Source organism: Erigeron canadensis, chromosome 8, assembly GCF_010389155.1.
Source record: "Erigeron canadensis isolate Cc75 chromosome 8, C_canadensis_v1, whole genome shotgun sequence".
Lineage (NCBI taxonomy): Eukaryota > Viridiplantae > Streptophyta > Magnoliopsida > Asterales > Asteraceae > Erigeron > Erigeron canadensis.
This window is the reverse complement of record NC_057768.1, coordinates 27,007,606-27,021,332: the sequence shown is the minus strand read 5'-3', so window position 1 is coordinate 27,021,332 and position 13,727 is coordinate 27,007,606. Positions and strand designations below refer to the sequence as shown.

At 30.9% G+C, this 13,727-nt stretch overlaps 1 protein-coding gene across 1 annotated transcript; it reads left to right on the top strand.

Annotated features, from left to right (window-relative positions):
- The first annotated feature begins 5,895 nt into the window (after positions 1-5,895).
- On the top strand, positions 5,896-13,281 carry LOC122578772. The gene is made up of 8 exons (XM_043750804.1): positions 5,896-6,350; positions 7,750-7,890; positions 8,182-8,409; positions 9,960-10,167; positions 10,311-10,447; positions 10,593-10,673; positions 12,547-12,613; positions 12,736-13,281. The coding sequence occupies exons 1-8, from the start codon at positions 6,016-6,018 to the stop codon at positions 13,042-13,044; spliced, it is 1,506 nt and encodes a 501-aa protein (XP_043606739.1). The 5' UTR covers positions 5,896-6,015; the 3' UTR covers positions 13,045-13,281.
- The last annotated feature ends 446 nt before the right edge of the window (positions 13,282-13,727 follow it).

The window sequence follows — 13,727 nt, the reverse complement described above, 5'->3', positions numbered from 1 at the left end:
TGCGAATTGATTCATAAATAGGGAAGTGATTGAAGGGATATTGTGTTTTTGAGTTTTTCCAAAATTAGCCCCTTAAGTTTGCTTGTGTTGTATTGTTAGACCGACTTTTGAAACCTAAGATATGTTTGCGGTACGTGACATATACGAGGATATTACTTTCTTTAATAAGATAATAGGATGTGAATAATACCTATTTGGTTTTTACATTCATTTTTAATATAAATAAAAGATTTGATAAATTTAAATGAAGTTTTGAAGTTGCTGGAGGGAAAGAATACCTTATCTATTATAGGTGAGGTCCTAGTTCCAATCTTACTTTAAACCCTTTAGCAAAAAAATTTTGTTTCATTTTTTATTTTCAAAATTTCACTTTGCCCCTTCTAAAATTTACATTTATGACCTTGAAATTTTATATTTGGTTATAATTAAATATAGTTTTATTTCTAAATAATTATTTGGACTTAAATATTTGTATTTAAATAATTTTTAAAAACTTTTTGTTTGTCTTTAAAAGAAAAAGTTATTTTTTGGGTTTTTATAAATAATTTATCTTTTTGGATTTTTATAACTTTTGCAACATTTGTTATATGTATTGAATTTTTAATAACTTGTTTTCTTATATAGAAATTTTACATTTTTTATAACTTTGTAATCTATTTTTTTTCTTTGTATTACATTTTTTTCTTTTTAACATAGTTTATAACTTCTTTGTTTTTTAGAACTATTATACCATTTTTGTTTTTTAAAAACTTTATCTCGTATATCTTTTAGATTTTTTTTTATATTTTTGAATATAATTTCCGCCGGGTTATGGTTTTTCCGGGTTCTTTGTTTCTATGATGTTTTTGGATTTTTTTACACTTTGATAAAATAAATTAACTATATTTTTCTTTTCGGAAAATTTTGGTTTACATATATCCCATCCGGTTTTCCTTTTAATTCATTTTCTTGCATTTTTTTTTCCATGTTTTAAGAAATTTTTTTCAATTATTCTCCTTCATGATATTTTGTGGTAAACATAAATATGATAGTTTTTGTAATATTGATCTGAAAAAGAAAAACGGATTTTCTAATGTTTTATACCTTATGTTTAGTTTTTATAAAGATGGTCTTTTTTAGTCAAATGAATACTACATCTATCTTGAAAAAGTTTGTTATTTTTTTTACTTTGTTCATAAATGCAGATGCTTGCAGAAATCAAAAAGTTTGTTAATTTTTTTTACTTTGCTCATAAATGCAGACGCTTGCAGAAATCAAAACTGCCCATCGAGCAGGTAGAACATCCTAGTTTATAAAGTTTAAGCTCGCAATTTTTGTTCGACTATCAAAGTGAAAAACCATTAGTATTGCATAATATGATAAACATTCTCTAACTACATGAGGTCCTTCATATTTATTAGAAACGTATACACAATGTAACAATCTAGAGTTTTTAATTTTATGGTGACAAAGATTTATGTTGAAGTAAAATTGTTTAACTAAATAAACGGATATTTTATGTTCAAGTATATTTGTTTAGAATTGTTTATAAATGGTTCATTCAGAGCCGGCCTCATAGTGTTATTGGGTCAGATACAAGCCTAAACTATTAAGGCCCCCCAAATTAGGATTATACTAAGTTTTATACGAGTATTAAGGTTTAATACCATATAATTAAGGCTGCATTTTTGAGTTTTTATTTTGAAGGATAAATTAGCAAAAAGAAATAAAACTTTTATATAATTAGTACCCTCATCATAATCATCATCATCGATCCATACATAGATTCAAATCTATATCTTATCTTTTATCTATAATAATGTATATATTTATCCACTGCTACAACATTTACAATCCAAATATAAAGAAAACCCTAATCACACCACCACAATCCCAACTCGATTCCGGCGATCGCCGGTAGTGGTGGTGCTATGTTGTGGCACTTGGTGAAAAGACGAAACAATAACTGCAACCGCCACAACAATTACCGCCAGAAATGATCGTGTGGGAGATTCCGATGAGCTTCATTTCCGGCGACGACTTTTACATATGAATACGTATATGAATAGAAATATGTATATGTGTGTGTGTGTATCTATGTATATGGTTTACAGTGCAATGAGATATGAGATGATTTGATCAGAGAAAACCTCAAAATCAACTCCAATTATTCTTTTAATTGACGGGCTCACCATCAATGTGCAAAAACAACTTCAACACTGATGGGTTAGAAAAACGATGATTTGATTAGAAAATGAGAAATACTATCGGTTTGTGTGGTGTAAATTTTGATTTTGGGAAATGGTGGTGGTAGTTGGGGTTAGATTAGACTAACTATTCACATATGTATTTTGTATGGAAATTGTATAATAACTAAAATATACACATGGCTCCAAAGTGGCAGGTGATACGTAAATATGAAAGATATAACCGGCTAATTAGAGGTTACGTCAGCAAAAACAAGTCACAAACCCAATAAAGTGATTTTAGCCGTTTGTATTCCACTAAATAGAACTTTGTTTTTGTTAAAGCCCCACAATAACAAAAGTGTTCAAGTTGGAGACAATTCGCCCTGTATACAAATATATAGGGGCAAATGCAATGTTGTTTGGGGGAGGGGGTTGATGCCCCTATATAGCCCAAATATATTTCAATTGCTGATGTTAAATCTTTTGTGATAGCCCAAATTCTCTAAGAGTGTCCTTGGCCCAAAATTGGAATGCCCCGAGGCCAACTAAGGGTTTGTTTGTTTTTTTAACCATTAAGTGACTGAATGAATAAATAATGTTTGTATGGATTAAGTCAATACATTTGTTTTTTGTTTTTATTAAGTCAAGAAAACAAACACTTTTGATGATTTAATGGATTAAGTATTTTTATTAAGTCATGACTTAATTTATTAAGTCCCAAACAAACACCACCTAACTAACTTAAATAATAATCCATACAACAAACATGTGACGTGTGGTACGGTGCGCATAAGAAAGTAAAAATAAAAAGAGAATCAATAGTAAAACTAACAAAAATATACTTCCATAATCTCTTCACTCTTATCCATCCTTTATTCATGCACTCATGTACTTAATTTTGCTTCTGATTTTCTAAATAAGTTTAAGGGTATAGGAAATTCTAATTCATAATTTTGTAAATCTAAAAGTAAATTGTTGATTTATTTCTATTAGTTAGTAGCAAACTAGGAATAGATTATTAAAATTGTAAAATTTATTAAGGGCTCTATTTTTAGTATCTAAATTGTTCATTTGTTTCATATTAACTAATAGAATAATAACAAGAGTTTGTTTATTTGTATAATACATAGAGAATTTTTTTATTAGCTAGATACATGGAAAAATATCTTATATCGCCTTTTGGTAATGTCGATGAAGAATCCTCAAGAAGAAATAACCCTAATATAGAATGACCTCCATCAACTTTTTCAACTCCTTATACGATAGATGATATGAATAAGAGATTAGTACCTCATAATGTAAACAATTTTATACGAATTGTCATAATGTGTATCGAACTTCAATCTCGTGTGTGCATTGTATATAATAAACTTCAAATCTTTGTGCATTGTATTTATTCGACCAATCAAAAATTTACAAGTTGCAGCTTATATGGTTGTCACATATACTCAGAATACAATGCACATGATTTGAAAGTTTATTACATACAATGCACGAGATTGAAGTTCCATAGACACTATGACTATAACAATTCGTGTAAAGTTGTTTACATTCCAAAATACTAATCCCTATGAATAATCTTCCTTGGGATCCCTCCGAGAGACCAAGAATGTTAAAATATAATCTTAACCAAAGAGACAAGATAAGGAGACGATATTGGATTCGAGAAACGTGTCAACCACGTAGCCATACCTTTCCACAAACAAACATAGGGAAGAGGGTAAGGCGTTTTATCTCGACTTTGTTTGATAAATATAGCAATTGGTTGGAGTATAGTGTAAAAGCAAATAAAAGATTTTGCACTTATTTAGAGGTGATATCAACACTTTCCACGATATAGCATTAGACTAGTGTGAAGATCTAGTGAGATAAAATTAATTTATTAAAGTTGTCATTCACAAGAAAAATGAAATTGACAAGGACGATTAAAGGCTTATCTTTTAAATATCAGGTTTTTGTTGAATCCTTCATTACCATTTCGCAGTGATGATGAATAGGAACTTTTCAATATAGTAGGAATGAAAGAGGAAACAAAATACTATGTGAAAAACCAAAAATAAAAACAAAGCAAAACAAAACAAAAGAACTTAAACGGATTATGAGATGACGAAATCTGAATGATGGTACAGAATGCGACATGGTGGAATAGTAGGGTGCCACATCGCCATCTACCGCTCACAAGCTTATGTTTTGATAAAGAAGAATAATAATGTCCAATATGGGTTAGTTGCAAACTTCCTTTGTAAATTATAATATTTATATCCTTACAAGAATGTGTTACATGATATCATGTGAAATTGATAATAGTATCATATCTTTTTACCAATCTATTATTATTATACATTGTATACTTAATTATATGTGCTATCCATTGTAAGAATTATACTGCGTGGTACATTAAAGAAAATTGATACTAATATAGGCTCCCATATGAAAATCATGTCAATACAAAGTCAATGACAACTTCATTTAAAAATTTATTTGGAAAAAGATCAAGTAATAATAACCATAATAATATATTTTTTTTGTTATTCTCATTAAATTTGGATCTCCTAACCCCAAAGGGACTTTGTATTTGATTAATGAAGATTTTTAAGAAATTGAAAAAGAGTCTCATTTTGTTAGCAAAATCGATAGCCAATTAATGTTGTCTTCCCCAAATATGTATGATCTTATCTTACATGAGCTATAATTCATAAATTCTACAAAAAAAAAGATAGAATATGTATGTGGTACGTAACTCTAACATCGTGAACCAAACATAACATGTGTTGATTAGCATTTGATTACGACTCTTGTTGTTAAAACAACCAGATAGTATGAAACACAAATATTCTGACAAAACAGGACATACACAACATGTTTATATATTAAATATTTTTAAAACATTTAATGACGACCGTTTTCTAAAAAACTTTTACCAAGTAGGGTACATATTAAATACTTTTCTAAACATTTATTTATTCAATTCCAAAACTTTTGAGCAATAATCATATGAATTTTTTTTTTTAATGAAATGTGTGAATTACTCGCATATATCAAAAAGTTTAACATATGTTTTTTAAGCAGGTCCGCACTAAAGAGCTCACTTGACGAGTAGATCCCCATAGAAAGTATAAAGAAAAAAAGAACTTACTTTACTAAGATTCGAACTTGAGACTTAATAAATTAACCGTGATTTACTTTAAAGTAAACTAGTAATCAATCCAACCAACTAAATGAGTTGGTTTATGTGATAGAGTCATATGTATGCGCAATGCGGCGACGATAGTGGTAGTTGCGCGGGGTGGTGGTGGCGGTGACATGCGAGGGCGGTAATGGTGATAAATGTAAAGGTAATTGATGTTATAGAAGATAGTGTAGTTATTCTAAGAATTGAATGATTTATGTTATAAATTATTTTATTGAGGACATTATATATATATTAGGTGAAAATATTTAAATTAATGAATAAATCAGAGAGGTATTTTTGATAGTTTGGAATTTAATTTGAGATTTGGGAAAAAGTTTTACTTTTATAATATTAGAGTATAGATATAGATATAAATATAGATATTCTATAAATAAAACTCAAGTAAAATACATGAGAAAAATGAAAAACATCACTTTTTAACCAAGCACCATATATATTTTCTTCACTTTTGCATTAAAAACTTTCTCTTTAGGTGTAACAAACAATAAATACATTCCAATTCAAAACAACCACATTTTACATACCACAAATAAAGCCAAAATTGCATAACAACTTTTTCCCTCTGCTCCCATCCTTCTTTCGTTAATCCCAATACTTGCACAAACACACGCTTAATCCCACGTCACCAATCTCCCTCTTTTCCGCACACTCTCCATGTCGCCGTCCGGCAACGATTTCACTGCCGCCGGCGACGGATGTACCTGTACCAACGACGGCGAAGAAGATAAGCAAAAAACGTGCTCGCAATGCGAAAAAAATAAGAAATTAGATAAAACTAAAATTCGACGCAGCAACGGGATGATGACGTCATCGTCGTCATACGCTTTGCTTAGCTTCGATTCGTTTTCAGTTGAAGATTATGATAAAAAATGGAGAATATTTACAGCTAGTGTTAAAGGATTTGCGATCGGAGCTGGTATTAAAGGCGGATTGTCACTTTTTGCTATTCTTGCTAGATTACGCCGTAGACGATCCTTATCTTCCGCTAAGTAAGTCCTTTTTTTATGTATCTATATATATATATATATATATATATATTTGATAGAGTATATTAGAATGTATAAAATAAAATTGAACTTCAATTGACCAATAGGAATCCTTTGTTTCATCCAGTTTAGTTAAAAAATGTATATATAATTTAAGTTTATGATTTTGTGTGATTTATGACAGAACTTGTTTCAAGCTGAAATGAAACTTGATTACAGATGTTCATTAGTTTCATGTTAAAAAAAAAAAAAATTGTATCAAACCAATAGGAATCATTTGTTTCATTCAGTTTAGCAAAAAATGTCTACAAACTTGTATCGAACCAATACGTGTATACACAGGGCTAAAGCTATCGTGATTCTATATTCGTTGCTGTTATAACTTTTGGAAAGTACAGGATTTGGTCCTCCGAAAGAGGAATCGTTTTTCTAGTATTAAGATGACTATTATATATTTTGTTTTAATTTCTGGAAATGTGTTTAGTAATGTAGTTAACATAATTAGGAAGTCAAACATATGGTTGTTCGGTTTTCAATGTTTATGAGGATTCTATTTGTAACAGAAGAGAAACAGTTAATAAGTTAGCGTAATAAAACTTTATTGCAAGTTGTTGTTACAGAACGTTTCGAAATTTTATGTATTGGAAGTACTTGGATTGATTTTAGAAATTCGAAGTGTAGATCTTTTGAATGGAGGATATTATTTTTTACTATAATTTTAATCACCTGCAAAGAAATTACCTTTACATTCTATGGATACTTTGTGAAATCTTGTTACAATAAGAAGATTTCCGATGCATTCTTTATGTTACTTGATGTGTAAAGTTCCATCTCCTTAGTACTAATTCTGTAAACTTCCATTTCCTGGGATGGGATCATTGCTTGTGTAAGGTTCATTTGCTATTGACGCAAGTAAACGGCATTATAGGGAAATGAAATGCTGTTTGGTTTTTAAGAATTTGAGGGGCGGTTTTTTACTGCTTATCTAGTTTTACTTAGGTTACATATGTGAAGATTATAATTTTATTTATACTTTAGATAAGTAGAATACAGGGAAATCTGTATGTTTTTGAAATAGCTGCAATAACTTTGCAAGTTTAGTACTCGTAATAGATTAAAAGTATTGCTGTTTGTTGGATATGAACTTGGTATTAATGTTGTCAATGTGAAAAATGACTACGTTGGAAACATCTGTTTTTTTTTCTGAGAATTTGGATGGTGTTTTATTACTTATATATTCCTTCTATTGTATTGTTAGAAATGACCTCAATCGTTGACATATTCAGTAGAAGGGTAAAGCGTACAGTTTATCTGAAGCCTGTATGTTGATTATTTTGATACAAGTTAGTAAGGGAATATTGGTCATCTATACAACCTTTACATATTTATATTTTTGGTTCAGGAAGGTACAAATGGCTTCAGGTGGTCAGGATTTGGTTTTGGCACTGAAAGAGACAGTCAGATATGGTCTCTTCCTTGGCACTTTTGCTGGGACTTTTGTTTCAGTTGATGAGTTAATAGCCGCTTTGGGAGGACACCAGAGGCATGTTCCTCTCCCCTTTCCTGTATTTCTTAGGAGTATTTGCCACTGACTGTGTCTTTAAGTATTTTTAAGCTATTGCCTATTTAAAAAAAGTACTTTTATATCTTCATTTTCATCTCTAAATTAGTTTTATATCACCAATTTGTATAACATGAATCCATCTAATAGCTCTAAAGCAAACTATAGTGTTATGGTGATTATATACAAATACTGTGGGCTGTGATTGTCAATTAAATTGTTGGTTTCATGTCATTTTCTGTTTCTTGACTTTCAATCCTTAATGATGTACAGAACAGCAAGATGGAGGGCTTTATTAGCAGGGTTAATAGCTGGACCTTCAATGCTCCTCACTGGATTCAAGACACAACATACAAGCTTGGCTGTCTATATCCTTATGCGTGCAGCTGTCTTGGCATCACGTTGTGGAATAAAGAGCAAGCGATTTGGAACCATTTGTAAACCTCTTACGTGGGCCCATGGAGACCTATTCCTTATGTGTCTCTCTTCTATGCAAATATTGTATGTGGATGCTTCTCCCATATCAAGCTTAATTTTCTTTTTTATATTTAGTACCAAGCTTTAAAGTAATCACACAGATCAAAAGTTCACTCTAGGAAGCTATATTGCTATAACTTTGGGGTATCTTATGAGTAGAATCTGATAAATTGCAGAGTTGGCAAGATAAGTAGGCCAGGCTGATAGTCTAACCGGATGGGTTGGAGTTCCATATCCCTCTTTTAAATATATATATATATATATATATATATATAGGTAAAGGTTCATGTGAGAACCATTTAAATTGGAAGAACCATGAGAACCACTATATTATAACTTGATGTTCATATGTGATAGCTATATGTGAATATATTCATTCACATATGAACAAATCAAATTATACTTAATATTATCTATGTTCATATGTGAATGGTTCTCAATTGAACCTTACCCTATATATATATATACTTACCCTATAGGGTAACACTCCGGTGAGAACACTTTTAAAATAAGAACGGTGAGAACACTTAAAAACATCATTTTGATGCATTAAAAGTCCATAAAACTAACATAGTGCATTACTAATTATCATTATTTAAGTGTTTAACAACACATTGATCCGTCAAAATCGAAAAAATCACGTTTTTTGTTTTGTGCATCCATCTTGGATGCATATTCATCAAAATGATGCATCCAACAAAAAACGTGATTTTTTCGATTTTGACAGATCAATGTGTTGTTAAACACTTAAATAATGATAATTAGTTATGCACTATGTCAATTTTATGGACTTTTAATGCATCAAAATGTCGTTTTTAAGTTTTCTTAGTTGTTCTCATTTTAATTTGGTTCTCATTTGATAGTCACCCTACCCTATATATATATATATACATACATATATATATAAGTAGACAACAATAATTGCCGGGATAACTGTGATTACAGAAATAGCATATTAAATTGATTACAACAAAATTTGGGAGGTTAAATGCATTAATAAGTAACTTCGGGCAGACATTCAACCTGTTTATCATTCGACTTATATGGCACATACCTTAGTAAAAGGCCATTTGTTTTACAAACTTTATGATTTGACCTGTCTGAGATGAAACTCAATCCAAACCAACCAATTTACAAGTAAATGGGTAAAAGTTACTGCTGTATTATGGATCGGTTAGGTGAGTTGTGATAAGAGGTTGGTAGGTTGCTGAAGATTGAGATGAGGAACAAGATTTCCTTTTTAGTGGTGGAAACTGTTTTATGTTGCCAACTATCTAAAGGATAGACTGATGTTTTATAGACTTTTAAACTGGAAAAAAGTAATACAAAGTCATTCAACTCTTTGGAAGGTTCAGACCTTATTGTTGATGTGGAAGTATGTTTCTTTGATCATATACATATCATCCAACGGGTATTTTGTAATGTGATGTTCCATTACTCGATTGAATTCATGTTGGGCATGTTATCTATGATCATACAGGTGTAATACAGAAATGATACAGCCATTGTTAGGAAATTGAAACTATATAAAAAAATTTCAGATTTCTAATGATTGTAACAATGTGGTTTCCCAGGTGTGCATACATACTAAATCAGGATAGCTTGCCTCTTTCGTACAAATCATTTCTAAATAAACATGGTGGAAAGGACCCAGTCATCCTTCAAGGTGTTAAAGACATTGCTTGTGGCATGCCTTTTACTAATCTAGAGCAGATACAGAAGTACTACAAGAGCACGGGTGTTGATGTCATACTCGATCCTCAAATGAAAGTTCCCTGTTCGGTATGCCTTTTATAAATATACTTCTATTTGCTGAAAAACGTAATTTTTTGAATTTTATCTTTCAATATTTTTGTAACTGTTGGATGAAGCGTATCGTGGACCTGTACGCTTTGATAACTAAACATAAAATATGGATTTTGTAGATTGTACATGAAAATCAATCATGTAGTTGGCATGCGTTTTCATTCTTTCTCCAAGCATACAAAAGAGCAGTACCAGTTTATCTTCCAGTTTATCTGATTCCTGCACTTATAGTACATCGACAGGGACTAGGAAAACGGTAACAAAATCTGTTTCTTTCTCTGCTATAGTCTATAGATGAGGTTATGTGTTTCACTTATATATTTGACCAACCCCACACAGTAATCTATTAATCGGAGCCAGACGTGTCTTGATATAAACTAGTTATTATATACCTGATGCAGGCCTTTCACAATATTAGCTAAAGGTCTTTTTGGTACCGCAAGATCAAGCTTGTTCCTCTCTACATACTGTACCTCTGCCTGGTGAGCTTCAGTTAATACACACTTCATTTTCTCTGCTGTTTATATGTAAAAGATTGCAATTGAAAATTTGAAATAGGGTAGAAGTTTTTATCAGTCAAATTGTTGATAGATAATACTATTACATTACGGAAATATGATTGCCTGTTAATTATCTCCTTGTAAAATCCACATTGATAACCTCAAGTTCACATAACCTATACGAGCCCTAACCTCCAATAGTATCTATGATATAGTATGACCAACTAATGAAGTCCATTCATTAGCCATCTGTCTTACAAGTCTCGGTATAAATTTGTTGTCAGTTTGGTTTGTGAAATGACTTGTGGTTTGTATGCTATCTCACTAATCTTTATCTTAATAAAAGACAGTTGGCCTAAAATTCAGTTCACCAATCGAAAGCCCAGTTTATGAAAGTTTAAAATTTAACTACGTAATAAACCATATAACAACAAAGAATTACAAATAAACCATCAAATTTGCTTAATTTATGTATATCTAATTATAATTTTTGTTATAATAATATTAGTTACACGACATCTCTTATGAATCCAATCCTAAATCTTGAAGCTTAGTTATCGTAATCTACAGAGTATATGTTTTGCTTTCATATGTAATCTTAATATCTACTATAAGACAATTGAACTAATGACTTATTAACCAATCAAATCGTTTGATTTTATCAATTAGCTCTCGCTTATGCATCATGTAGATAAACTATAAATTAAAAATCCTAATAATCATTATCCAAATATATTATTTTATTAGTATTTATATTAATTTGTAGAAAAAGTCTCATTAATTTACACTTTTTTGTTTTCCATCCATAATTTACACTTTTTAGCCATGAATACTTGATTTATACTTATTTTTAGCCATCAACTTGATAGAATCTTTTTAAGTTTACAATCATTTAATTAATTAAAAAAATTTCAACATAATCGATCTCTCAATAAAAAAGGTACATAATTTTATCCTTTAATTTTTTATATATTAGCTTTGTGTATTAATTTTTAAAGTTACAATTGTCACTCAAATCAAGAGTCCTAATTGTTATCAAAGAATATGAAAACAATCATAATTGTTATCTAATGATCATAGAACAGATGATTGGAAATAAACCTAGCCTGCATCATGATCAAATACAGGATCACAAGTATGTTTATATTTTAATTTTTAATTATCTTTCATAATAATATCACATTATGAGTAAAACTGGTTTCAAAAAATTCTATGATAGAGAAATTATTATAGCATGTGCCTTGTGAAATGACTACGGCAAGCAATTCCATCAATATGTCTCGACTAATAATGAAAGTGACAAACCTGTGATTATGGTACTACAACTTGCAAAGTATAACACTTGGAACCGTATATTTTCAAAATTATAAGCTTTTATGACTTAAATGTATGAAAATCTAATATTGATAATATCATAAACCCCGTGTCCAGTGTTGGACACGGGTCTAAAATCTCATGCACAAACTATTTACCGCATATTTGCATGTACAGAAATTGGGATATATTCTTTTTAGGAAAAACCATAGCCGTATTACTCGTTTTGGCCCACCACCTGACCCTGCCGTTTTTGCCCTACTAATCACTAAACCTTCAACTGTTTCTTGCTAATTTTTGGCCCGGTACACTACCTCTCCAGTTTCTAGTATAATCAAATTTCTTACCCAACATTGTAAGATATAGGCTCCGGGATTCATTTTTTTTTTATTGTGTTGGTCCCTTATGAAACAGAGCTGAATATGATCTGATACATTTTTAATCGTGAAATGCCTCCGAATAGTTCTTTTTTCCAGCTCTTTTGTTTCAGAATGTATATGTATGATTTATTGATTTGGATGATGGTGCTATTGCTTCTCAGGATCTGGACATGCTTCCTCTTTAGGATTTTTAAGAGATGTAACATCACCATGTTAGCATTGGGCACGGTAATACCACTTGCTCATTTTCTTCATTAGCAGTTGTTTCAACCCACCAACTTTGATTAACCGGCACCTTTATTTTCTTTTATTTACTTGTGTTTTGAGGTAAAACTTGTATTCTTCTGCAGTTCCCAACCGGTCTTGCATTGGCAATTGAGAAGAAGAGCAGGAGAATAGAAATCTCACTCTACTGCCTTGCTCGGGCGATTGAGAGTTTTTTCACAACCATGTCCGATGCAGGTTACATGCCCCATTTAAAGAACTTGAAAAGAGTGGATGTGTTAATATTCAGCATTTCAACAGCGGTCATAATGCATTGTTACGCCATTGAAAGAGAAGTTTTCCGATCTAAATATTTGAACGTGCTTGACTGGGTGTTCGGTGTGCCCATTCCTCCACATGATGCAACCCCACGAAAAAAGAACGATACAAATTGATAACTTTATATGCTTTGTAGTGATGCATGAATTGCAGGTAATACAATAGTATTTGATTTTTACTTTTATTTTTTGTGTTGATAATAGAAATCATGTTGTACGCATTGTTTCTTAACTAATGAAATAGGAAATAGGAAATAGGAAATAGGGATTTTGTATATTGGACATTGAAATTGGGGTTTAATGACACTGGACAAATAACTTTATTTATTTATTACTAAATTTAGATTGTGCTTATGCTATAACTTTGAGGTATCTTAGGCCATCTACAATGGTAGTTATAAAATGCCCAAAAATACTGGCCATCTTAGCAACACGTTAGCAAAATGTTATAGCACATTAACAAACACATTGAACTTATTTTGCCTCCAATTCAATATACCAAAATCCAATTTGCTTGTACATTAGCTAAAGAAAATATTGTAATAAAAAGTCCAATAAAGCACAATTCGCTAGTGGTCAAATGAGAAAAAATAATAAAAAAAATATCAAAGGCCCACTAAATGAGAATGCCTACAGTATGCTACCAAGCATTTTGATTGAACAAATTGGACGGCATTTTGAAGCTCCAATGGAGGCATATTGGTGGTCGGTGTGCTACCCAGTGTGCAAACTGGCATGGGATCTCAATTGGAGATGGCCTTAATAAATGGAATCTGATAAAACATAGAGTTGGCAAGCTA

What these genes read in the sequence shown, in the direction of transcription:
- LOC122578772 (XM_043750804.1), top strand. Translation starts at nt 6,016, where the DNA reads ATGTCGCCGTCCGGCAACGATTTCACTGCCGCCGGCGACGGATGTACC. An exon ending in CTCTCTTCTATGCAAATATT is followed by an intron (nt 8,410 to 9,959) that starts GTATGTGGATGC and finishes GTGGTTTCCCAG; the next exon opens with GTGTGCATACATACTAAATC. An exon ending in CCATGTTAGCATTGGGCACG is followed by an intron (nt 12,614 to 12,735) that starts GTAATACCACTT and finishes ATTCTTCTGCAG; the next exon opens with TTCCCAACCGGTCTTGCATT.